At 42.9% G+C, this 27045-nt stretch overlaps 1 protein-coding gene across 1 annotated transcript in view; it reads right to left on the bottom strand.

The window, feature by feature from the left end:
- Positions 1-556: 556 nt before the first annotated feature.
- LOC144681610 (calcium/calmodulin-dependent protein kinase type 1-like) overlaps positions 557-27045 on the bottom strand; it is a 205855-nt gene continuing 179366 nt past the window's right edge. The window contains exons 5-12 of the mRNA XM_078543364.1: positions 21135-21273; positions 20680-20806; positions 18937-19012; positions 17190-17302; positions 14103-14181; positions 13494-13581; positions 12556-12694; positions 557-10869 (exon numbers count right to left, since the gene is read on the bottom strand). Coding sequence (XP_078399490.1) covers positions 10760-10869; positions 12556-12694; positions 13494-13581; positions 14103-14181; positions 17190-17302; positions 18937-19012; positions 20680-20806; positions 21135-21273 — 871 coding nt within the window. The 3' untranslated portion in view covers positions 557-10759. The remainder of the gene's footprint in view (positions 10870-12555; positions 12695-13493; positions 13582-14102; positions 14182-17189; positions 17303-18936; positions 19013-20679; positions 20807-21134; positions 21274-27045) is intronic.

Below are 27045 nucleotides of genomic sequence, written 5' to 3'. Positions count from 1 at the left end.
AATGTGTGTCGCGATCCATCCCTCAGGTTTTGAATGTTAATAAATCCTAGTTTTGTTTCGCCTTAAGAGAATTTTCTGTGGGGTTATTTTTAACATTGGACCTCATAAACCGGGGTTTGGGAAACACACCACGGCCCATTTCAACAAAGGAAAGGATACTAAGGGAAACAAATCAAATTAGAAATTAAACTATCGCTCTCATGGGCAAAAGGGGAGAACAGCAATAATAATTCAATTCACCTCACTGTGTTCATAACAATGCATTCAAATGCATGTCTATTGTATACATACTTGATTGTGTATATAAATTGAAAATATCTTTTTAAAAGAATATCCCATTGACCTCACAGTATATCTTCTTAAAAACACACAGGAGTGATTTTTCACGGGTTATTGGTCTCCCTCATGTGCACTTGTGCTAACTTTAATCACTTCTAGGCTCAATTGGACTGGTCAAGGAAGCACTATGACCATAGTAGTCGACCATCAGTACCGTTTTGGTGATTGAAACCATAAGGGTACTCATTTATGTTAAATGACTCACAACACCGGTGCATTTAGATACAAACAGGAGGGTAGACAAACAATTTTATTGATCGATAACAAATTTCAAAAAAGATACAAATCAATGGCTTCCATTAGCATAATCAATATTACCCACGATGCATTGCATCCATACCGAGAGCTCAGAACTGCTTACAGTTTAGTGCAGTCTTCATAAAAATTAGCAGAAAGAACACAATACAAGAACTTGCAAGGGAAGATGTTTGCTCAACATAACACAAATACCACAACCTCTTCTCCTCTCCCTATTTAAAAAATAGATTAAGCTTAACTATTAAGAATAAAAAGAGTACCAATAACAAGCAGAGAGTGACTTTTAATACATGTGTTGATTCAGTAATGTACAGGTAATATTGTGTCTAACTGTATGAATTCCCAGAACTCTTAAAGCTCACTACCCCACAGAATTTCCAGTCTATCCCCCCCTACACTTAGAGTCTTGTAGCCTATTTTACTCTTATACTCCATTTTGCATCACATTCATCAACCCACCTCCCAAGGCAATCTACCATCATTCATCTTATATTGCCACTGCTTAATTCCCCCGTTTATTTGCAATATCAAGTATCTCCCATTTGGTAACTCAGTCCTTAATCACTCCAAATAGCTTTGTACTTACTCTGCTTGTTCACCATCGCTTCCTGTATCAGTAAAATTCCAAATCATTTATGTATAATGTGAATGGTAGAGGCCTTAGTACTGATCCCCAATAATCACTTAATTCCATCTGAGGCAACTAGTATAAGGGTTACACACTGAGTATGTAGGTAAATTTTACACTCGTGTTTGATCGACCTTCAGCAGTGCCACTTTGTCAGCTCCTCACATGTGTACTAAGAGCAGTTATATAATGGCGGGAGAATCTCAGAAGAAAACAAAGGTCTACATTTCTGCTGCCAGGTTATAGGACTGATACATGGATGGTAATCTGAACAAATTAATTGCAATGTAAGAACTCCTTGTGTGAAGTTTGTGGCTGTTTACACAGTAAGAGTTCATTTGAATGCTTCACAGAATGTGCCTATAAGATACATGAAACTGATGAGTTTCAAAGAAATTTAATTCTTCTATTACTAATTATAGTCTCAGAATGCACAAACATGAGATCCTCAAGGGAAAAATGCAGGAAAGGTACATCCGCTTACTTATTTAATCCATTTTTTTTTGTTGTGAAACAACAGTGCTACAGATTCCATTAAAATGCTGCAGTTTTATGAACTATCAGGTCCTTACGCTCACTACCGACATTGAGGCAGAGTTTCAGGAGCAGCTGCCTTTATGGACTTGTTATTGGCTTGTAACACAGTCTGGCATGCAGGTCCGTTACTGAAGCTTTCAGCAATAATTCAATGCTGCAAACTTTTTCGGTTTATCAATTATGTAACGAGCGTTCGCAAGTTCTTTTGTTATCTCAGTGACAAGGCCAGACGAACATGGATGCTCACCAACAGTCTGCCATGGGGGCACTCACGCTAGATTATTTCGACATCTTCTATAGAGTGAACACACCCTGCACCAGATCCCACAAGTTCATCTATGCCCATGACATAGTACTGCTGACGCAGGCATCAATGCTAGAGCAAGCGAGTAAGATGCTCTTTATTGGCCTGGACCTACTGAAAATGCTACTTCTGCAGTCCTGGCACCTCCACCCTAAGTCAGAGAAGACAGTTTTCCGGCATTCCATCAGAACAACGAAGGCATTGGGAAAGAATCCAACCCTTTCTTCTGAAGGAGGCGACTTACCAATGCCTTCATCCAAAATACCTGGATGTCACTACGGACAGGATCCTCACCTATTCACCTCATCTCATCAGCACTGGCTAAGAAGTAAAAACCAGGGTGAACCTGGTCCAGGGACTCAATGGACTGTCTTGGGGGAGCACGGCCAGAACACTTTGCATTGAACTGTGGTTCCATTCTATACTGCTGCCTCATGGTCTTGATGCTGCCATAAAGCAATTAAGCACTGCCCTGGGGATGGGGTAAGGGATGCTTTTGCCCTCTCCAACTGAGTGGCTCCCAGTGAGGTCCTACACTGCCCAGCTTGCCATTCACCGTGATGCTATTGTGCTCGGAGAGATGGACAAAGAACATGAGCAACAACGACCTTTCTATTCACAAAGACTTGAAACAACCCACCATGGCAAGCGCTTAAAATTGCACCAACCATTTTTGGGAAACATCAGCTAATGTTCATACAGCTGGTATCAACGCACTATCCAAATGGACGGAATTGTGGGATGCATGCAGCATAAATAAACAAGCCGTCATCACTGACCCAATAGTAGAAGTCCCTGGCTTCGATCTCCCTTGAAGACAGCGCACAACTGAATCTGCATAGGGTGTGAGTGACATAGCCAGCTGCTCCACAAGTGGAAGATGAGGGACAACCTGAAGTGCAACTGTGGCCATCCCATAAACCTGCCCACCAAGACCTGTGGTGGGACACACTTCATTTCTTTGCCTGGCATCACAAGAGGCCATCGAATGGATAGGCAAACAAGACATCCCCTTATGAGCTATTCTCATCATATAGTACGTATTAGATAGGTGGTTTCTATTATAAATGTGCACACTGAAATTTATAAGGTGCAAAAGTAGACAAAAATGTTACAACAGGAAACATGGTTTTTGGAAGAACATTAATATATCATAGATGTTGGCAATGGTATCAGACTGCATAAAACTGACCATGCATTCTGGGTACCAGTACAGCCATAGTACTAAGGTGAAGTTACTACATAATGTTTAGTGCCTGTTCCTCTAGTGCTAGAAACACCGCTGACAGCCAAATAGCCATTTATAAACTGATATACTACAAACTGAAGGGTAGGATTGGAATCAATTAGCAAACCATGTTTAACAGCCCTTGCTGCAATGAATCAGTTTTTTGAATTATTGTATTTTTGGAATTAAAGTTATGTTTAGCAAGCATCTTCCTTCAAGTATTTTAACACAGAAAGCTGGAAATTTGCTGAAATATATTACAGCCCATCATGCAAAGAGCTGCCAAGTTCATACAATTTTTAAAAAATACAATGCGACTCCAGCTGTTATAACCACAGGACATGATACCTCAGACTGAGCGGTGGGCAGAAAGGAGAAGTGAATGCACTGCCAGCTGTTTCACAAGTAGAGATGGACTGGGGCTAACAGGACAGTCACTGTGAACACTGGTGAGCAAGGAAGCTGCCGTGACCCGGCACCCACCCACCCCCCACCCCGAATACAAACTACTGATTGTCAGCAAAACCCTTCCACACCATTATATTGTTATACACACCACTCTACTCAACATGACACAACACAAACAGCCTGTACAGAGGATCTACCATGATGCAGAGAGCATGATATTTAACCCGCCCATTTGGTGCACTGGGATATTCTATCACATACACGGTGTGAACACAAATGCCAGTCTCTAAAAGTCCGATCAACAGCTGAAAATGGAACGAAATATAAAAGGGTCAAACCAACCTTTACATTCCATTTTAAACTCTTGTTTAATTCTTTTATAAACGACTAAAATACCCTAAAGACTAATGTTGGGGACCCTATTATTTTCTTGTTAGAGCGACGGGTAATGCATTCCATTTAATCATTGCTATTTCCTGTCTTGTCTCGAATCGATCTTCCAGAGTATTGCTCCACCTGAACCTCAAGATAATGAACTGACTTTACCATTCGCATTTTGCCCCTAGTTACCATTGCTTTCCGTACTGCATTAAATGGTAATGGCTTAAATGCGCAGGATTTAGGCCCTGATAGGGGGTGAGAATGGAGGTGGGCAGGCATTTCCTGGTGCCAGTCGGCATGCTGGTTCCCTGCCACAGTCCCAGCTCTTGGCCATTTTCTGGAGGCTAGGTCGGGCGTGGAACAGCTACCTGCCAGCAAGCAGCGGGCCCTCCCTGCAGTGTCAGGAACATGGGAGATGCCCAGAGGCAGCCTCCCTGTAGCAGACAGAGGGCCCAGCACACCAGGATCACCTCGAGGCTCTCCATCTCCCCACCGGCCTACCTGGCCACAGCTATATCTGCAAGTCACCCTGTGTCAGGGTGGTCCGGCAGCTGTGGTAAATATACCTTCCATGCTAGAAGGCTTCTTATTGGCCCTCCAGCTTAGAGAGCTGCCCACCCACCACCCCCACACACACACCCCCTCCCCAGCCAATTAGATGGCCTCTGGTCAATAATTGACCAATTCAGCAAAAATCAATGTCGGGTTAGTGCTCCCAACCTGGTGTGGTGTTGGGAACTGCATTTGATCCCAACCTAAAACTGAAATCCTGCCCAATATCCTAAATCAATGGCGTTATTATTTTTACCTGTAGTTTTATTCGCACTAACATCTATTGCTATCAACTGCACTCACTTTTTGTTTTAAGCTAGGGAGGGGTGGCTCAAGGCTGAATTTCAATAATTCAATAGCACAATACCATGTTATTTACTGAAGTAAATCACCACATTTTAGATTCGATGATAACAGTCTCTGAAAGGTACTTTAATCGAGGCTTGCTAACGAACAGCAACAGTGGTCTTTGGAATAATACTGCTGCATTTTCTAGTATTGGCTTAGCCCTGCAGCCTGGCACACATTGGCTTAATGCCATGGATCTGAAACAGAAGTCACCTTCAAAAGGCAGATCGCACTTTCACAAGTTAGTTCAATCCTTTGCTATGCCCCAAGGTGGGAAGAAAGGGAATTCTTGACTATACTTTCCATTGAAACTACTTCCAAGGTGACCAGTTTTTCCCATGCCTCAAGAGTAAAAGAATGGGACAAGATATTGGAGTTTTGGGATGGGTGGAATGGATCTGAATTCTTATATTCGCTTTGCCAATTCTAAATAAACAAAGTTTCTAAGCCAGGCCACAGAAGGGGCGCATAAGGTAGTTCAGTGGTTCTATTACTGGGCTAGTAATCCAGAGAATGCAAGTTCAAATCTAGCCATGACAGTTTGAGAATTGAAATTTGACTTTACATTAAAAAAAATCTGCAAATAAAAAACTGCCAGCAGTTAAAATAAAAATGATCACAAAGCTATCAGGTTGTCATAGAAACACAACCGGTTCAGTAAAATCATTTAGGGAAGGACACCTGCTACCCTTAACCACTCTGGCTATATATGTGACCTTAGGCCCTCATCAATCTGCCTGCTAACATGGCCTGACAAGCCACTCAGATGTATCAAAACCATTACAGCAGCTCAAGTCTCATCACTACGTTGTTAGGGGAACGAGGGATGGGCACTAAATGTTGGCCTCACCAGGTGATGTCTTGTGAATGAATAAAAGTAAAAAGCAAACTTTTTTATTGATGTTTTCGAAACCACTGGGCACCCAACAACATTTTTTTCTTTTTATTCTTTCATGGGAAGTGGGTGTCGCTGGCAGGGCCATCACTTGTTGCCCACCCCCAATTGCCCTTGAACTGAATGACTTGCTAGGCTATTTCAGAGGGCAGTTAAGAGTCAACCACATTCTGGTGGGTCTGGAGTCACATGTAGGCCACGCCAGGTAAGGATGGCAGATTTCCTTCCCTAAAGGACATTAGTGAACCAGATGGGTTTTCACAACAATTAATGATAGTTGTCATGGTCACCATTACTGATATTAGCTTTATATTCCAGAGTTTTAGTAACAAAATTTAAATTCCACCAGCTGCCTTTGTGGGATTTGAACCCATGTCCCCAGGGCATTAGCCTGGGCCTCTGGATTACTACTGCAGTGACATTACCACTATTTCCCCCATGACTGGTCCAAAATGTAGACAAGTCACAAAGGAAAACAGTTTAGCAGAGTTGGGAAACATTGGACTGAAGAAAGACACTAATCTGCAGTTTATAGCCCCAGTGACTGTTAATTGATAAGAATAAAAATCAGAAAATATACAGCAGACCCAACAGAACAGAAAGGCCCGATTAACACCTGAGGTGTAAAATCTTTGCAGACATAACACTGGCTTCTGAAGAAGTGTTGTCAACAGAAACATTCATCCACCTTTCCTTATCACAGATGCTGTGGGCCTGCAGTGTATTTTCAGAATGTTCTGCTATATCGCAGGTTCCCAGCAATCCAGTTTTTTCATTTCATTTCTACGGAATTCAAAATCTACCACAAAGTCAAATATCACGTTAATTTTGTATCATCTTAACATCTTACAATGTGCCCAGAAATTCACTCGAATACAAGCAATTGGTTACCAGTACATAGCAGGCGGTTAAAAAAACCATGAGTCCAATCTACCAAAGTAAAATAGGACAAGCCATGACTGAAGCTGTAAAACCAAAGAGTCCCAGACACATTGATGTCACAGCACTTGGTGATTAAATGAAACAGGATGAATGCTTCTTAACCTAGAGTGTTGTAAGACTAAATTCCAACAGTACAATACTGGTTAGTACTAATTGGCATAACCAGCGACCATGCTCAGCATCTGAACAATGGAAGAATATTTCAGTTGCGATTGAAGTACTCAGTTTCTGTTTTCTTAGAGCAGGCTGACTAAATGACAGGTTATCCCTCAATAAAGGATGTAGAAGTAGTTAAATGTGGGAGATTGCCAGGCACCTCAGCATATAGGGAAGATCACACAGCTGAGCTGTTTACAATGATATTCTGGTGAGACGTAATTTAAAGGTTACTCAAGCTCAAACCCAACGATCGCTTTACTTTTGTACCCAAATTAAGTCATTTAATTAGGACAAAAATCAAAGAGGGTTTAAATACCAATTTTAACGTGGGTGGGAAATTAGATGAAGTCTACATTACAACATCAATCCTGAAGTCCAAATTTCCTAAGTAAACAGTTTATCTGACTTGTGCTAGAGAATACACCCATTCGAATTTCCCCATTAGTTACCCTTACTAACGATGGTCAGAATCTCCACTTATGCACCTCATGCCAGCGTGACAAATTGTGTGTAACATTACTGAATTTTAACTTTATTTGCTGACCAGCTGAGGGGCACAAGGCTAAAAGATGGTGTTAACCATTCGATAAAATGTCAAACATTCTGAAATTTCAGGTTTCCCCTCAGCTAATGACTAATAGCTTATGGCAGCAAACCGAGAGAGTATGCACTGTAGAAAACTTCACTGTTTTATCTTAACCTTAGGGCTTTTTAAAAAAAAAATTTATACTTCCAAAATCAGCTGTTTGCTGTCATTGGCTCATGAACTCTACAATGTTAGATCGAATAGTTGCTTGGTAGTACAGAACTTGAATATTGCTGAACAAAAAAGACATGCTGTCAAAGTTTTTCATCTTGCACTCATCAGGACAGACAAGAAAGCCAAATTTCAAAGGGAACAATTTATACTGTATAAGAAAAGGGCGCTGATTGGCTGATAAGTCAGCTCTGATTGGACAAGATGTTGCCATGGCCGAATGGTACTTACGCTTGCTAGAAGTTACATACATTCACATGCAGGGATCTGTCCTCTCCAGGTAAAAGGAATATGTCCAGACATCACACCTTTTTTGAATGAACAAAAGCATGGAGGGTCAATAGCTCCATGGTGCATTCACCATGGCAATGTCTCAGCAATCATTTGCCAACCAATCAGCACCCCTTTTCTCATGCAGTATAAATTACTTTCCCCTTTGAAATTTGCTATTCTTGCATCTGTCCTGAGGAGTGCAAGGCGAAAAGCTTTGACAGCATGTCTCTTTCTCAGCAATACTAATGTCAGATCACCACAGAATTGTAGAGAAGGAGCCTCACTCAATAATGAGATTCACATTTCACTTATTTGGAGCATTAGAGGGCAAGCACCAACTCATAAAACTGTATCCATAGGTTTAACTCATCTAAACAAAAAATATTTCACATTTTCTTTTCAATAGTTATTGGAGTCCTTCTTTTTCTTAGCCCCTGAGCACTGTGGTAAAGCAGTAGTGTGACTGACATATTGTTGAGGCAGGCTGATGTATGGCTGGTGCTTTAGTTGAAGTGCAACTGAGTCACGCTGGCAGTGTTACTGAATGCCAACCTAGGCCAGAGAAACTCCTGGATTTATAGGTTTTAGAACACAAAACAAACTCAAAACGGAGTCCTCCATTATCGACAGGATTCTCTCGGTTCTTAAGCACCAGCTCTTTTGCTGTGGCGAGAATCCAATTTCCCCAGTTAATAGCATTACCTAATGTAGGAGATGGCACTGGGATTTGCCAGAACTGTAGAGTTCCAAACATAAAGTGCATTGGGCCCCTTTACCCAGTGTGTACTTGTAGCTGTATCAGAACTGACAGATGGTCACAGTGCCAATATGACAGCAGTCTATTCAGATCCATCAGCTGAGTCACATCATGGTAAGTGAGTCACCATCATAGAAGATATCTGATTCCCTAATTTGCAAGCAAGAAGTCCGATCCAGCATTTCACAGAGCGGAGGTGATGACAGCTGCTTTCCAGAAGGACTGCACTGCAATCTCAGAACAAGGTTTTGGTAGGAAAGAAGTCAGTTTGAGTAAGTAGAGAAACTGGAGTAGGCCATGAATGAAACCCCTCATATTACTGATGTTTCTTTCCCCAAAATTGATCCTACTAAAGAGAAACAGAGTAGGAAATAGTAATCCCGGTTACACCACATTGTATGTGCTTGCATGTACAAATTGGAAAGGAAGTTAAGACTGATTTTTATCTGTATAACTCTATGATTTAGCCCTTCTTAGTATTTCAAACCTGCAAACATGCAATTTCATCAACTGATTAGAATTAAAACCATGCTTAACAATGTAAAAATATTCCTGAGCTAGGCATCATCTAGCTTTAGGAAAGGATTAATTCTCATGGAAGCAAATATCAAATAATTAAAAACGGAATGTAACAAATGTCACTAAAGTCAACATCTGATCTAATGAAGAGCACCAAAACAATGGTTAACCTCTCTTTTATCACCTGTATTATAAAGGAGCAGATGAAAATCTAGGGGCTCTGCAGCAGCCAATCATATTCTTCTCATACTTTATCCAACATTCAGCTACAAGGATTTCGGCCTATCAGCATTCTTAAACGGTGTGTTCTACTGGAGATCCATAAAAAGGAAAAGTACAAAAGGCCCAATAAAAGCCACTATTTTTCTGTCTAAAATCTTTGAACTGAAAAAATTCACTGAGTTAATCAAATGGTACTGGTTGGCAAGTTTGAATAATTCCTATAGCAGCACAATTTCAAACAACTGTTAAAATGGCTCCTCGGTCTGAGGGAGCATTAGAAGCTGGACTTCAAAACTATCCATTTATCACACAACATTCTGGCTCTTGCAGTAGAGGTTCATGAAGCATTTCAAGTAAGGACAAAGCAATGTTGATCCAATTACCCATTTGGGTTTAAAGGTTCTAAAAAACAGATAAGGTGTGATCGCAGACACTCAGATGGATCATTTGTGACAGTCCACAGTAATCAAGCTGGAAAATCTGACGGCGCAGGAATCCAGATGTCAATGTGGTGGGGCTTGGTCCCGATATAAGAGATAATTTGACTAAATTCTTCATATTTATATATACATACTCTCACAAAACAGCCTCGATATCAGGTCAAACCTGTGTGGCACTTTGCACGATACCTGGAACAATCCTCTAGATATTACAAAGAGGATTCAAAGTATCATCAACATTAAAACAACAGTTATCTATAGGGTGACCTTTGTACAAGGAATCATCATATAAAGGGAGAGAATGCAGGGTCAAGCCCACCTGGATTTCAGTGTCTGAATTTATCGAGCCCTTTCTTACTGATTTTTTTCTGTTTGCTTTTATTTTTAAAACATCTCAATTGGAAATTTAAAATATTTAGATTCCTGTCCCAGCTTTTTAGCTAGCACAAAGATTTGGCGTCGAACTTATTCTGTATTATCTCTCCGATTCGCAAGTAATCAGTTTGCAGCGATGGAATTTAAAATGCAGGCCCTGATCGAGTTCTTACCACTCCCGAGTATCACTTGCACCATTAGCTTGCCCGTAGCACCCCCCCCCTCACACCCAGAAGTAATCATCACACCACAGGCAGCAGTTCTATTGGTTCGACATTCTGGGGAACAGGAAAGTTTAAGAGCATTCAGAAGAGGCCCCAAGCACAAGGCTCTCAGGTAATATGTACTGAGAATGGAATGATTGTTACATTTAAAATCTGCCTCTGAGCCCAGGCTACATCATCAATAACCAGCATGTTGATGGTCTTCACTTGGACTTAGACCCGGTTAGAGTAGTGGCAACTGTGAGAATGGTTGGTCAGCAAGTTTTGTTCCGTTTGTACTGGCGAATGTGGTGAGGGAAGAGGGCATTCATCACAGGGTGAACCTTGGAAAATAAATAGGATACTGTTACGGTCAAATAAGACGGTAAATAACTTGTAAGTGACCAGAAACAGAACTGCACCATCATAAAAAACAGCACGCGTGCTTTGAAAGGCCAACTGCCAGACCACAGAAAATCTCATATACATATACCTACGTGAAACATAATGTTGGTCCATAAAGCACAATATAAACATGTAGCCCCCGAAAAATTAAAACTGTTGTTTGCGGACTCCACTGCCACATGAATAGAGTTGGTATAGCCAAACAAGAAACCTTTGAGGCTGAGGTGGCTTCACGAGAACACACCTGGTGATGGAAGTTTGGAACTAGGTGAACACTCTGGCAGATTTGGTAATCCCATATCTGAAGCAGGCAGGTCTGCAGTATTGCAGGACACTCTAGATGCTTGGCCAGCCAGCACGATTACCTAATGCGAGCTGGGAACAGTAAACAAGCCATTTACGACTTGAATTCTTCTTATACAGCTTCAGATAACTCTAGCAGCCAAACCCTGACAGGTAGTGTTTCTGTTGCTGGATGAGCAACAGGAAGCTGACCAGCGCTCCATGCTGATAGGTACAGTTTTAGCTAGTTAAATTCAAACAGTACACCACCTCAATTGGGCATTCCAAGACTTTGACTCTGCCAATCTGCACCAAAACTCCCTGGGTTTATGTAAGGTGTGTCGCATGGAGAACAGCACATCCATTCCATATCTGTGCGGAGACTCAAACTTGGCTTTCCACATTTGCTGCACATCCAGCTGACCCACACAAAAAAACTAAAGGGTGGGACAAAAATCAACACAATAGGCAGGTCTACCATTAAAGGGGGTTTTTAATTCAGGACTACTTTCAAAAGAGCGCATCATATAGTAGCAGGGATTTTAGTTTCTGCCAAGCTAGAATGCAACAAGGAGTTTAAGCTCTACCCAAATCGACTGGCTTTTCAAGAATAAAGAGTTTCCTATCGCAGTGACTTCCTGTTTAGATGTGGTGATATAGTTGGACACAGTTGTTCTGTATTGCAGACCTCCAAATAATAAACTAAAGCACACAAATACTGCAAAAAAAAATGCTCATGCAGCACATTCAAGCACCTAAAAGCAGAACTCAAAAAAAGTCAGTCCCCAGATATTTCCTTTTAATTTAGGTCCTAACGGAAATTTCATCCCGCCCTTGGATGAGGTTTCATCAGAAATGTAAAGCCCGTCTGACGATTGGCACGTCCGCCATCCGTGAGGTTTGGTGGGCCACGAAAAATCACTTTCGATTGGGCTGTTAATAGGCTTAATTGCCCGCTTATTTGTCGACGGGCACTCTTCCGACTTTTGCGCATGCCCACCGAGCGGAACATCACGCCAGTGCGCAATGACATCGGGACGCTCGCCCAACGTCATCTCCTGCGTTCGGGTGGGGCATGCACCTGGTCATGGGACGTAAAATTCTGGCCCATGATTTTTCAATGACCAAACATGCAAAGCCATTGGCTAGTCAGCAAATGCTGTAGAATCCATTCTACAATATAAAGAGGGCACAGATAATGGAGGTGAATGAATTTCAGAGGCTAGGCTGCACTCCAACCACACCTCTCCCCAGAGCTTGAACAAGTTGGAGAAGTGTACCTGAGCACAGGTGCAATCTGCAGCACATTTCACATACAGTATCACAGCTTCACAAATCCTTACCATTTTTTGAATCTCCCCCTGGTACCAGCAGTGTCCCATGGCATGGACTGGTTGGTGTGTTCTGCACTGACCCTTCCTGACTGGTGCCCAGTTGTAGTTTCCTCATGTGCCGTATAACAGCTGTGGCATTAAAAGCTTGCTGTTGGGAGACAATGGAAATATCTGAGTGTTAAAATGGCGTTGGAGGTTGGGGGGTGAGTGGGAGACGAAGAGATAAAGAGGCAGACACAGACATGCTGAAGCACTATCCACGGGAGGGTGAGGAAGAATATATGTAGGCCGATGAATGAGAAAATGAATGCATAAAAATACAATGCAGCCCTCATTCAGGTAACTTTTTATTATATGCAGCACTGTCACAGGGATGGATTCAATGGGCTGAATGGTTTCCTGTGCCATAGTAACTCTGTGATAAGGGGGCTTCTTTTCATTAATATCCCTGCAGTAAAATGAAGACACTGAGGATGACGACTCCATTCCATGTAGCTACTGCACCTTCCCGGAAAGCTCACTATCCTTATCAGATTTAAAAATGTCTTCATGCTTTTGGATAGCCACAGATTAGACAAAGGTTCTATTCTACACATCTGTACAACGTATGTCATGTCATGTCATGTCCAATAAAGGTTCTGGAGAATGAAGATTTCCTGTCAGGATTTTTTTTTTGAGGCAGTGGATCCAAATGCCATAACAAGAGAAAATAAAAGACATTTCATTTAAATTGTTCATTTCTAATCAACGGCCTAGAGATATAATTTATGCTGCTGAGCGCATATTGCGAGGCAACTGTAACCCAGAGTTAGCCTAAATGATTAGCAGCATGACCCCCAAGCTTAAAGGATCAGGGATTAAATCTGTATTTGATAAATTGCTGAGTGTTCTGCACTTAAGGGGATACTGCACAAATTCAAAACATACCAGTGCTCCCAGGCACCCACCTTCCATTTACTCTTTGCAAAGTTCTTTTTGATTTGGGCACTAACAGACTCGTGGATGTTCTTGTCTAATGCAGTATCACCAGCAATCCTGCAGGAGCAAAGACAAGGTCAGTATAAGAGAACAAACAAATGCAAACTGATATCCCATATAATACAGGAGTACAATTGTTAAATTACTAAATGAAGGGCAATTAATTGATCTCAAGTCACCTTGAACAGGTTTGTATTGTATGGTCCATTCACTCCTTTAAGATCAGGTTCACATGAATATAACTTACAAAATATACACGATCATACCTACGGACCAGCAGTCAACTGCTTTACTGTAGGGTTTCTGGGCCCAATATAACCATACAATGGAACACAAGAATACAAGATGAGAATGAATGTTGGTCCATCTAAATCGCTGCGATTTGGGCCCATGTGCAGGACTCATTTAGCCTATTTTTTTAAAATCTCTCTCCTGCTATAACAAAGTCCTTTCAACATTTAAATCAGCAACCACCCAAAGCCCACACCCCCTCTCCTCCACATCTTTTTTTCTGTTGAACTCTATCTATAAACCTATCGATAGCAGAACAATCAAACACAATGCAGGTCAAATCTTACCAGGGATGCTGCAAAGCTTGGTCACAGGTGTAGCGTTTATTTGGGTCCTTTTCCATCAGATGTTGAATAAAATCTTTGGCTGGATTGAAACCAAATAAAACCTTAATGTAAATAGCAGTTATAAGACTTTTCGTTGTCTGTAACCCAGCTAAACATTCCCCACGGACAAGCAAGTTTGAAGAAGGGCTTTGGTAGTCAACAGATTGGCCTCTGATTATGGAAGAGCTGGAAAGTACTGTCTAGGGCTAAACCCATACAGACAATGGCACAGCAAACTCACACCCCAGAAAACCTCTTTCCACAAACCACCCAAAGAGCTTCTGATTTCAGTTGTGCTGTCGGGGGAAGAGGGCGAGTGGAGGTTTGTTGCTTTCCCACAGAAAGGTGGGGGAATTGATGGACGAGCCCCCTGCAGGTTACACACCTGCACCTCTCAGTAACGGAGGCAAAGGATCGCTACATCTAAAAATGATTGGTATCATCGCCATAACTCATGGCGAAGGACAGGACACAAAATCTGCCGGAGATAACATCTGGAATCAGCTAGGCTTTGACACATCAGATCCAGGTGGTCTGTATCCCAGTGAAAACAGTTGAGGAAGAGGTAGCAGATACACTAAAACTTAAATTCCTCTTTCCAAGGACTGCTGGATAATATGTAAAAGAACTGGACAGCGACAAATAGCACACTCCTGTTCAATGAAGGAGCACATTGTTACCTCAGTTAGATATGATTACGGCTCATTATTAATAGGATGAAATAAACAAACACTTAGAAAAGGTAATTAGTATGGTCAGCATCGTTTTATAAATGCCAGGCCTTGCATGACTGATGGTCATTCTACACACTAAATGTATATGTGGGTATTTGGGAAGTGTTAGATAAAGCACCACAGAGTGATATCGATAAAATGAAAGCATTTGTATTAAAGGGAATGTGGTTGCATAGAGAGATGGCTCAGAAATAGAAAGCAAAGGGTACAGGTAAATGGAAGATTTTCCAGATGAATGGCTATGGATATTGGTTTGCTCAAGGATCTGGGATGAGATTTTTTTTGGGTGATTTGCCCTCCCCTTTAATTTAGGCATAGAAGAGAAATGATGCCCAAGTTTGCAGATAGGGGGCATAGTAAACCGTGAGGAAACTTTCCAGAGATTGCAGGAGACGACAGAGAGGTGACAGATACAGAAAATTGAGAAGCAGGGTAGAGATTAAAGGTTAAAGATGAAAGATTAAAAGGCAGTATAACCCAGGAATGAAATGCGAGAGGGGTAGTGTTGCAGCTAGCTTGATTTTTAAAGGTAGGAGCGTGGGAAACAAAGGCTGTAAAAAGGCAACAGGGATTCTAGCTTTTATACATGGGGCAGGAAATATAAACACAAAAGGAAGTGATGTTGAATTTGTACTCCACATTGGTTAGGCCACAGTCGGAGGTCTGCAAGCAGTTCTTGGCACTCCATTACAAGAAGGATATTAAAGACGGGAAAAGATGGTGAAGATTCACCCGAATGATACCAGGAATGAAAAGTTACTACGAAAACAATCTCAAGAAATTAGGACTTTATTGAGTGTATTTAAGACCGAGAAAGATAGGCTCTTGATTGGTAAGGGGATCAAAGGTTACGGGGAGAAGGTGGGAGAATGGGGTTGAGAAACTTATCAGCCATGACTGAATGGCGGAGCAGACTCGATGGGCCGAATGGCCTAATTTCTGCTCCTATGTGTTATGGTCTTATGGACTTTATCCCACCGGAATAGAGGAGATCGAGATTACAGTGAAGCACTTTGGGATGTTTTTCCGCATTACAATGTGCCATAAGACAGTTGTTGTTGTTGTAGTAAAGAATTGCAAAAATCGCAAAAGGTATTGAGAGGGCAAACTAGAAACTGTTCCCACTAGCTGACAAAATCAGTACACAGGGAGCATAAACTCAGAATTTTCCCCAGATTAATGAAGTGGAAAATTGAAAGGTTATTGGAAAATGGAATCCTGCACCACAAGTTGCTATTCAGCTGTAAACTCTGACGTCATTTAAAATTGAATTGGTTAAGTATTTGAACAGAAAGAATAATTATTTTTTAATTCTTCCATAGGATGTGGGGTGGGGGGGGGGGGTCACTGGCCGTCCCTAATTGCCTTTGAATTGGGTGGCTTGTCAGATCATTTCAGAGGGTAGTTAAGAGTCAACCACATTGCTGTGGGTCTGGAGTCACATGTAGGCCAGACTGGGTAAGGATGGCCCTTCCCTTTTGAGAAGAATGGTGGTGAACCAGATGGGTTTTTACAATAGCTGAAGATAGTTTCATGGTCACCATTACTGAGACTAACTTTATATTCCAGATTTTTATTCACTGAATTTAAATTTCACCCATGGCAGGATTTGAACCCATGTCCTCTGAGCATTAGTCTGAGCTTCCAGATCACTAACCCAATAATATTAGCGCTACACCACAATTTCCCCTAGGAAAGGATAGAGAATTAAGACTAGAGTATAAGATCTAGTTGGAAAGCCAGCAGCAGCATGATAAGTCCAATGAGCTCTTTCAGCGATTCCAGGGCTCTTAGCACCTGGATTTCAATGGGAGCAGGGTCGGAGCTCCGAGCAAGGGGCAGGGCTTGCTCGGAGCTGGGGAATGACCTAGCGTACTGGGAAGAATGGCAACACTGCTACTTTATTCTCTTTCGCTGATGCATCTCAGAGGAGGAGAAGCTGGTGGCTTTTTCTACATAAATTCCATTGGTCTCAGCAAAATTGGCCCAGGAGCTAACATGAAGAAATCCAAATGCAAGTCAATCCACCAACCTGTTCTCTCTCACTAGTAACGATGATACGTCACAAGCAGACATTTTGTGGTAAAGAAGTACAATGGATCATTATATCGAAGGGGAGGGTGGGGTGACAACTGCAAGGGAGGGAGGAGTATGAAATATCTGTGTAAGAGGGGGGTAAAAAACTGGAGCTAGAGTCCTGCAGATCAGAATGCAAACTGTTTTACTGCCCCACACGTATGCTCAATCAGAGACAGACAACTGAGTGAATGGGAGAACCTGGGTATGTCAGGATAATGTAGTGACCAGAACGTACCCGAGTCTGAAATATCATCCCAGTATGGAGAATCAAATTCATATTCAGCCTTTAGAATCTGCTCAAAGAGCTTTGCATCATTTTCATCATAAAATGGAGGATAACCACACAACCTGCAGAAGACAGAGGAAAATAGCAAATGTCAAATGAACAACCTTCAGGAAGCCCACATGGTCACTAGGGGCAGAACTCCAATGATATGGTTAGGAAGGAGAGTGACAGGTATAAAGATGCCCCTCCAGCACCTTTACTTTATCTGAGAGTTTTGGACAGTAATAATTTTAAATTTAATCTGACAATTCTAATGAATCTTTCCACTCGTCGCAGCAAAAGATCCCAAGGCTGGTGAATGGCGCGTCACCTCCTATTATTAGGCACTCAAGCCAGCTGCAGAGTTAAAGTACTGTATTTCTCACCCACGTGTGTCTCGATCGTCAGAAAGTACATCCCCAACTGCATTAGTTTCTCACACCAGACAGACCTTCTTGGACCCTCTCGGTAAGATTGATAATTTAGAGGCAAACTGGATAGTTTTTGGGACCACAGAGTTTCTGAACCAACTTGGTAATCGTCCCTGATCCACTCCTCAATCACCCTCTTCCCTTCCCACAGTTCCTTTACTCCTCTCGTCCTCCAAGGCCCCAAACACTCCTTCAAGGTGAAACGATGATTTAATTGGATTTCTTTCAATTTAGCGCACTGTACTCACTGCTCACAATGCGGTCTGCTCTCCACTGGGGAGACTAAACACAAATCAGGTGATCACTTTGCGGAACACCTAAATTCAGCCCACAGGTATGACCCAAGGGCAGAATCTTTGGGTCAGCAAGCGGGGGCGGGGCCCACTTGCGGAGTGATGTCAAGCGTGCATCCTGATGTCACTGCGCGAAAACCTATAAAGCAATTAGCTGAGCTGCCTGTCCAACCTTAAGGCTGGCAGGGGGGGGGTAGGCGAAGAGCCCAGGCAGCCTTTGCATTTTTCATGGAACCTCATCCACAGGCAGGATGAGGTTTCATGAATGTTTTTAAAGTGTTTGAAACATTTTTATTAAAATGAATGGACATGTGACAGTTTCACATGAGGGGACATGTCCGTAAACGTTTTTTTAAACTGTTATTCAATGCTTCATAAGTGAAAGTAATCTCCGAGGCACAGAGGTGCGGCAGCTATTCTGCCATTCACACCTCCTCTGGACACGTCTTTTGTTTCTTTATTTGTTCCATTACCACTCCCCTTTGTCCTGCGCCACCAACTCTTTGGTCATTTAATCTCTCCTGTCTTCCAATCTCTCAGCCCTTTCCTTCTGTACATTTTCCACCCTCCATCCTTTCACGATTACATTTTAACGATATCTGAGAGTTTTGAACAGTAATAATTTTAAATTTAATCTGACAATTCTAATGAATCTTACATTTTCACGATAACTTTCATCAGAACTAGGAAAAGTTATCGACCTGAAACGTTAACTCTTTTTCTCTCTGCACAGATGCTGCCTGACCTGCTGAATATTTCCAGCACTTTCTGTTCTTATTTCCGATTTCCAGCATCCGCAGTATTTCTCCTTCCTCGCTTCCCATAGGACCTTCCAGCCAGGAACGCCAAGACATTCATCCCATTCATTTGGGTTTGGATATGAATCGGGGTTAAAACCAATCAGAGAAGATTCAAATTGAGTTTCTCTCAAGCCACCCTTAACCGATTTGTATTCCATGGTCCATTTACTTCTTTTCAAGACAAGATACTTACAAAATATAAGAGATCACGCCTATGGACCAGCAGTCAACTGCTTTGCTGTAGGGTTTCTGGGCCAGAACCTCAGGAGCTGAGAGAAAAATCAAAAGATGATGGATGAGCGGAACAGACAACATGTCATCCCTCCGAGTGACTGCAGGCATAGTATGTCATCCCTCCGAGTGACTGCAGGCATAACTGACCCCTGGTGACAATACAGCAAACCTAGCGCAAGTCTAAGCTCGTTTCTTATTCAAGCAACTTGCCCATTTCCATTAGCTCTGTTCTTGTGTGTTTGTCCTTCATTAACAGTTTATTTCATTCATGGGATGTGGGCGTCGCTGGCTAGGCCAGCATTTATTTCCCATCTCGAATTGACCTTGTTCGGAGGGCACTTAAGGGTCAGCCACATTGGCCGAGTGTGGACAGCAGGTTTCCTTCCCTAAAGGCCATTAGTGAACCAGATGGGTTTTTACAACAATCGGCAAATGTTTCACGGTAATCATTAGACTTTTAATTCAACTGAATTCAAATTCTACCATCTGCCATGGTGGGATTTGAACCCGGGTCCCCAGAGCATTACCCTGAGTCGCTGGAGTACTAGTCCAGCGACAATACTACTACGCCATTGCCTGGATTACATCTTAATGGAAATTCTTATGGATATGCAAAAGAGAAAGGTTTGGTCTATCCAAGGTAACCCTGTTATGTTTGTAGCTGCCTCACTCCACAACACAACACCCCTTCCCTGAGCCACACAGTTTACTGGAAAGTGGAGGGGAGGTAAAGAGAAGTGAAAATAAACCTTGCATTAATCTTCAGGTAAATTCTTCTCTGAGCCCTGAAGACAATTAAAAAAGCAGCTGGAAATCTCAGCAATTGGATAACTCATTCACCCTTCTTAAATATACAAATCCCCTGAATCTCAAACGGTTTTAATGCCTGCACATACAACAATCCCTGGTGAAAATTTTTATAAATAGTTTTCTTCCATTTGCTCCTTCTTCAAATACAAATAAAATTCTCTTCTCACTTACTTCGGAAAGTTTTGAAGCTGCAGAAACTGGTCTGAAGAAACTTGCTCCCCTCCCACATTCTGCCTTCCCTCTAACCACCCACTGAGGCATTCTCCTGTTCCCACATCCCCACATGTGGCACACCCACAGTACACGTGGAGCCTGTCTGTCCTGCACTGCACATCATCTCCATACAATGTTTAATAGCTAAAAGCTTTCATCAACTTAGTATGTGCACTTGTGACTCTGTCCTGGTCTGAGTATTGGCTCAAGTCGTATGATTTGCATACAATTTGCATACATTTCACATACAATTTGCATACATTTCACATACAATTTGCATACAATTCGCATATTCTTCCACACAGATTGCAACAATCCTTTTCACCTGCTCCATTCAGGCAATCTTATTAAAGCCTTCATCCTGATAAATAAGACCTAAAAAACTAATTCCACAAACTCTTAATCCACATTTACTTCTGAAGGTGGGTTTGCAGAAGGGACCTTTGAACCAGTCCATAAATAGCAACTGTTTATTTCCCTTTGTTTCAACTGCTTCAGCCCAGTGCTCCTAAACTCCACGCAGGTACTTCCTTATTGCTGCTACTCACCCTGCACCCTCCAAACGTCCCTATATCTCTTCATTCAATGCCCCCCCGCCCCGGGCAAATGTAACGTTGACTTGGTCACCAGTGAATCTGCAACACGTTTAATCCGATTCGCAGAGGTCATGTGGACTCACCCACGTATCCTGGTGTGCCACACGCTGTTGACATAACACTCCCAGTCCCCTCGATTTTGGACAGGCCAAAATCACTGATCATTATTTTGGAATCTTCCTCGACACTGTAATACAGCAGATTCTCGGGCTGCAGGCAAAATGCAGAAAAACCAATCATTTCAGTCAGTGAATAGAGGGGTCTCTCTGTGGATCCAGGCACAGGTCAGCAAATGCAGAATGTCTGGTATAATGTGCTGTGTTTCCTACATCACAACTCAAAAAAGTATGTTGCTGGCTTTAAAGTGCTTTGCAATGCTCCGAGATTACAAAACGTCCCGGTTAAACACAAGATGTGGATCGGACACCTGCATGTGTTTTATCTAAAGCTGCAAGACACTGAATGGGAAAAGTAAAATTACTGATTCAAATCGTTGGAAGCAGACACCTGGAAATTTCTGTCTTGGTCAGACACGTACCTTCAAGTCTCTGTGTACAATGCCCAGTTCATGCAGATACGTGACAGCATCGAGGATTTGCTTAATCAACATGCTGGCATCTTTCTCTGTGTAGAAGCCCTTGTCCACTATCCTGTCAAATAGTTCACCACCAGACACCCTGGGAAAGACCAAAAGGAAACACAATGATAGTGACACGAAGCAAGGTTTGGCCTCAAGCTATCGCTCCTATAAGGCACAGTTCTTCACACAGATGAGGTCAAGGCCCATGTTTAGGGTTATCAGAACAAACATTTAAGCTATATGGGCTCACAATCTAACCAGAGAGATTGACCTTCACCATGGAGCACTGTCACCAGGTAGATTTGGAATTTTTCAATTTATTCTTTGATGGTTGCCCATCCCTAATTGCCCTTAAACTGAGTGGCTTGCTAGGCCATTTCAGAAGGCCATTAAGAGTTAACCACATTGCTGTGGGTCTGGTGTCACATATAGGCTAGACCAGGTAAGGATGGCAGATTTCCTTCCCCAAAGGGCATTACTGAACCAGATGGGGATTTAGGACAATCAGTAATAGTTACTGAGACCCGCTTTCAATTCCAGATTTTATTAATTGAGTTTAACTTCTACCGCCTGCCCTGCGTGGGATTTGACCCCATGTCCCTGGGCCTCTGGATTACTAGGCCGGTGACATTACCACTACACCAAGGTCTCCCCTTGGTACTGTCCAAATACATTCCAGGAAAAATAAGCATACCAGCCTTCTTGTGTGATGTTCTTAATTCAACTGCCTTCCAGCATTACCACCAACAGTGAAAGACATGCGCCCATTGCTACTTCGGCGTTAAGATTAAAACGCTCTCTCCATACACAACCCACCTTCAAACGGACAAGAATCTACAAGTCTATTTTTCCTAAACAGGACAACAATTCCAAACAACCACTGCTTAGTTTGGCTGAAATTGTGGTGACAGATATAAAATGGACAGTGAAGCTCACAGCACAGCCCAGCCACTATTATCAATGCACTATGACACTTTCAGTTAGGCTTTGTCCCAGGACAGCTCCTCTGAAATCTTTCTTCACATGACACTTTCCTGGCTGCAGGGAAAGCTCCAACAACATGATTCACCTACAATGTGGTTTGCAGATTTGAATCGACTTCCATTGAAAGTAAAATTTAAATAATTCCTCGCACCACACAGGCACATCACCGCCTGGGTCTCTACCTACAGGAAGTTAACGGTGACAAGTTCCTTTACATTTCATTATCAGCGGGATCTCAACAATGGACGCTCCAGTAACAAGGAACGTCCCAACTACCAGGTTTTTAGCGATAATCTGGCAATAACGATTGTTAGCAAAACAAATAACTAGACCCTCAAGAATTTACAAATCATTCCCTGAGACCTCGCAATGAAGAAGCTGCGGCACAGGACAAGAGCACAGGATAGTCAAGGGGCTCCAGAGTGGAGGATCTCCTCCAGGCTAAGCAATCTAGCAAAACAAATCTTTCTGCATTGACTTACAATCTCAGTAAACATACACCAGGGAATCAACATTGCAGACGATGTACCCACTTGTAGGGCTGTCCAAAACTCAAGCTCATAAACCTAAGGTAGTCATTAATAAATCCAATATGGAATTCAGGAGGAGCATCTTTATCCAGAGAGAGTGGTTAGGATGTGGAACTCGCTGCCACAAGGAGTAGCTGAGATGATTAGCAAAGTTGCCTTTAAGCTGAAGCTAGCCAAGTGCTTGAGGGAGAAAGAAATAGCAGGATATACTGATGAGGTTAGAAGAAGTAAAGTGGGAGGATACTCATGTGGAGCATTAATGTCAGCACTGACCAGTTGGGCCAAATGGCCTATTTTTTGATTTAAAATTTGATGTAATTCTGTGTAAAACTGCGGCTCAGAGAATAAAACATTAACGGATACATAGAACCATAGCACCACCTAGTGGGCTTAGTTAGGAAACCCATCCTGTGGTGTCATAGCACCATCTACAGGACTCAACAGGCATTTTTACAGCATTCCTCAGGCAAAGTTGTTCGACACTATTTTAGAGAGTCATGGGCAAAATGGGATAAAGGAGCAAGCAGCTAACAGCAGGATACGAGAGATGTGTTTTAAGGACATGTGTGACTGCAGAGAGTGAGGTGGTAAAGCACTGCTGTTTTGGGAGGCAGTTGTAGACGGATGGGAAATAGTCACAAAAGAAGCAGTCACAGATGGTGAAACTCGCGAAGGCTGATATTTGTGACATGTTATGACCGTCCCAAATGAGAAAAAGCTCAATTATCCTCCTATGACTTTTAACGGCATCACCATTACCGAGACCTCGCCGTCAACATTTTGGGAGTCACCATTTTGGAGAAGCTGAACTGGAGCAGCCATACTTTGGCTGCAAATTCAGGGGCAGAGGCTCTGTAACAAGCAGCCCACCTCCTGACCCCCTCCAAACCACTCCGTTATCTACAAGGCTCAAACCTGGATGGTGAAAGCTGCACAAAACTCAAGAAACTCGACAGCAGCTAGGAGCAGTTTACAAGAGTGGTGTCCCTGCCACTGGAAACAATACCCATGCCCTCCACCGCTGGTGCACTGTGGTCACAGTGTGTACACTGCAACAACTCACCAAGGCTACTTCAAAAGCATCTCCCTCCACTGTGACCTATAACGCCAACAAGCACAAGAGCAGCAATGTTGTGGAAGCATCAACACTTCCCAAGTTTCCCTCCCAAGACACACAGCAGCCTGACTTGGACATTTTTTTAAAAATTCACTCATGAGATGTGGGTGCCACAGCAATGCCAGCATTAAATGCCCACCTCCAAATGCCCTCGAGAATATCACCATTCCTTCAGTATTACCAATGGAATTCGCTACACAACCCCATCGAAGGAGCAACATCCCCACAAGGAGAAGGTCAACCTCCACTTTCTCAGGGCAATTAGGGATGGGCAATAAATGCTGGCCTTGCCAGTGATGCCCACACATTCAGGACAGAGTGAAGAAAAAGCTTCCCCACCCAATACAGTCTGCACAAAGGCAGATGAGCCTCACTTTACCTCTGGAGCCTTTGAACGCTTCCTATGGTACACGTTAGCTGTCTGTTCATTTGGGGACTTGCACACAGCAGAAAAATAACAGAGGATGAGATAAATCGCTACAATAAAACAAGCTATTCTAAACTGAAGCATATCTGAAGGTACCAGGTTAGAATTACTTTGCTAGTATTTCTGTTCTGGGGAGAAACCTCACTCATAAAAATAAAAGCAATGCACAACTTATTCTCTCCACTCAGGTGTCACATTAATTTTAGTGAAATATGAACAATAAGTAACGCTTGAGTTTATATAGCACCTTATCCTGGCATAGTAGAACACAGGAAAGGAGATTCAATCCAGTAAAAAGTTAACTAGGGCTGATGTAGAGAAATGTTTCTTTACAGAGAGAGTGGGCAACATATGGAATAGATTTCTAGCTACAGGAGTGGAAGGGAAGACAGTGGCATCTTTGAAGAAACCACTGAAGGAGGGGATTTCTTACCATCTTCCTGAGTGAATGAGTTAATGTCCCAAGGCACTTCACAGGAATATTATTGAACAAAGCACGACACCGAGGCACATAAAGGGTCATCAGGTCAAATCATCAAAAGCTTGGTGGAAGAGTTAGGCTTTGAGGGGTGTCTTAAAGGAGGAAAGCAAAGTAGAGGGACCGGGAGGGTGTGGCGATTTCGTTCCAGGGCTTGGGGCCCAGGCAACTGAGGGTGTGGAATAAAATCAGAGCCGCACAAGGGGCCAGGATTAAAGGGGCGCCGCGATCTGGGAGAGTTGTGGGGCTGAAGGAGATTACAGTGATAGGGAGGGGCGAGGCCATGGAGGGATTTGAAAACAAGAACGGGAATGTTAAAATCAAAGCAATGCTTGGCCAGGTGCCAACGTAGGTCAGCAGGCACAGGGTGATAGGGGAACGAGACTTGGCGTCCGTTAAGAACAGGCAGCAGAGTTTTGGATGATCTCAAGTTTACGAAGGGTGGAATGTGGGAAAGTAGCCAGGAGTGCCTTGGAGCAGTTGAGTTTCGAGGTACTGAAGGCACGAATGAGGGATTCAGCAGTGGCTGTGCTGAGATGGGGGCGAGGATACAGAGGTGGAAATAAGTGGATTAAGAATGGATCTCCTTTATCCATAACTATCTTACAAAAGCAGCTTAAAGGAAGTTTTATATGAATTAGTTCACATGTAGCTCATAAAATCTCAAGTTTTCACTGAATAATTAAAGGAGGCGGGAGCAAGAAAAGGATCAGAGTCCATTCCAAATCTCCTTCCCGCTTTGCTATTGTTTCTTATCAGAGCACTCCTCTCTCCTGAAAATCAGGAATCTGTCCTTTTACTTTCTGAATGCTTCAGGTAAATCTGCTTTCATTGTATTTCGAGTGTCTATTCTGGCACAGTCCACATTTGCTGAGTCTATACTGACATTGGATTCACTGCACTACACTGTATAGGTTAGGTTTAGCTTGTGGTTTCTGTGTCTTGCACAGAACTCCCTCATACCCAGCATTGTCTTGTCTAGCGGCCCGTCCCCAACAACACCAACTCCAAGACCCTCGTTTTCTCTATATTCTGCCACACTCACCCCATCCCAATTAATAATTCCTCCAGCTGTACAAATCCCAGACTACTGCACACTCCTCCATCACAGGCGACAGCTTCTTTAAGCTCTAACGAAACCATTTGACCTCACTAACTTTCTCCCAGCCTCAAATCCTCTCAAATCTTATTCCTCAATGGGGCTTCCCCACCCCAGCCTACACTTTAACCTTCCCATAATCTGCCCAAAGTTAATCTTCCCCTTCTGTAAAGTGCTGCTAAAGTTCCTCAATGCGGATGATGTTAATTAGTTTAGTTGATATTCAAGTGTGATAAACACAAATGAACTTCATGATTTGTCAGTTGTAAATATGACAATCAGTTCCTGCAATAGCTCACTCACTATTATGAAGAGGCCAAATTATATTTTCGAGTAATTAACATGACCCTGGATTTATTCCTTCAAATTCACCTGCATGTTAAAGAACAGGATATCAAGGGAAATAATCTTTCCTACGGTGGGCAGACTGGGTGGGAGCTGGCGCTGAGCTGATCACCACCCGCAATCGTTGCGTGCCACCATTTTGTGTGGGCGGGCTAATTAAGGCCTGCCCAGCTTAACGCACAGCCAGTAGCGCTCAGCGCTCCCTGTGCGGGCGGAGGGGAAGCAGGGAGAGTCGGGACCAGCAGGAAAGTGCGCAACAAACTCCCTGAGGCATGGAGCTGCCTGAGGTAGATTGAATGGGTCACAACACTTTTTAATAAATAAAGCAAAAGTTTATTTAAACATGTCCCCTCATGTGACAGTGTCACACGAGCTGGGACATGTTTGTGAAGCTGGGAAAATTCATTTATTTTATGAAAGCTTCAGGAAACCTCATCCCACCCGTGGATGAAAAATGCAAAGATCGCTTGGGCTCTTCGCCTGCCCACCAACCTTAAGGTTGGACGGGCGCCGTTCTTAACTAGTTTAATTACTTTTTTAATGGCCTTACCAGGCCATTTACATTTCGGCGGGCGCGCAGCCGCCTCTGGCATGTGCCCGCTGAACAAAATGTCGAAATGACGCCGGGGCGCATGCCCGATGTCACCGCGCGTCATTTTATGCGTCGGTGTGTCGGGCACGCCCCCGCACGCCAACAGCAATATTCTGCCCGAGAGGACTGACAGAATATTCTCTGGAACTTAGAAAACATCACTGGGCGAGGTCAGAAGGTCGCATGGAACGAAGCATCATAGTTCACCAGTCCACACTTGTAAAACCCAAAACAAAACATCTACTGTTAGCTGTGACCACACATTCGGGCAGCACTTGCTGAACAACCCTGAGTGCG

The sequence above is a fragment of the Cetorhinus maximus genome, chromosome 6 (assembly GCF_964194155.1).
Source record: "Cetorhinus maximus chromosome 6, sCetMax3.hap1.1, whole genome shotgun sequence".
NCBI lineage: Eukaryota > Metazoa > Chordata > Chondrichthyes > Lamniformes > Cetorhinidae > Cetorhinus > Cetorhinus maximus.
Note: the sequence above shows the minus strand (reverse complement) of the source record. Positions and strands in the feature narration are given on the sequence as shown.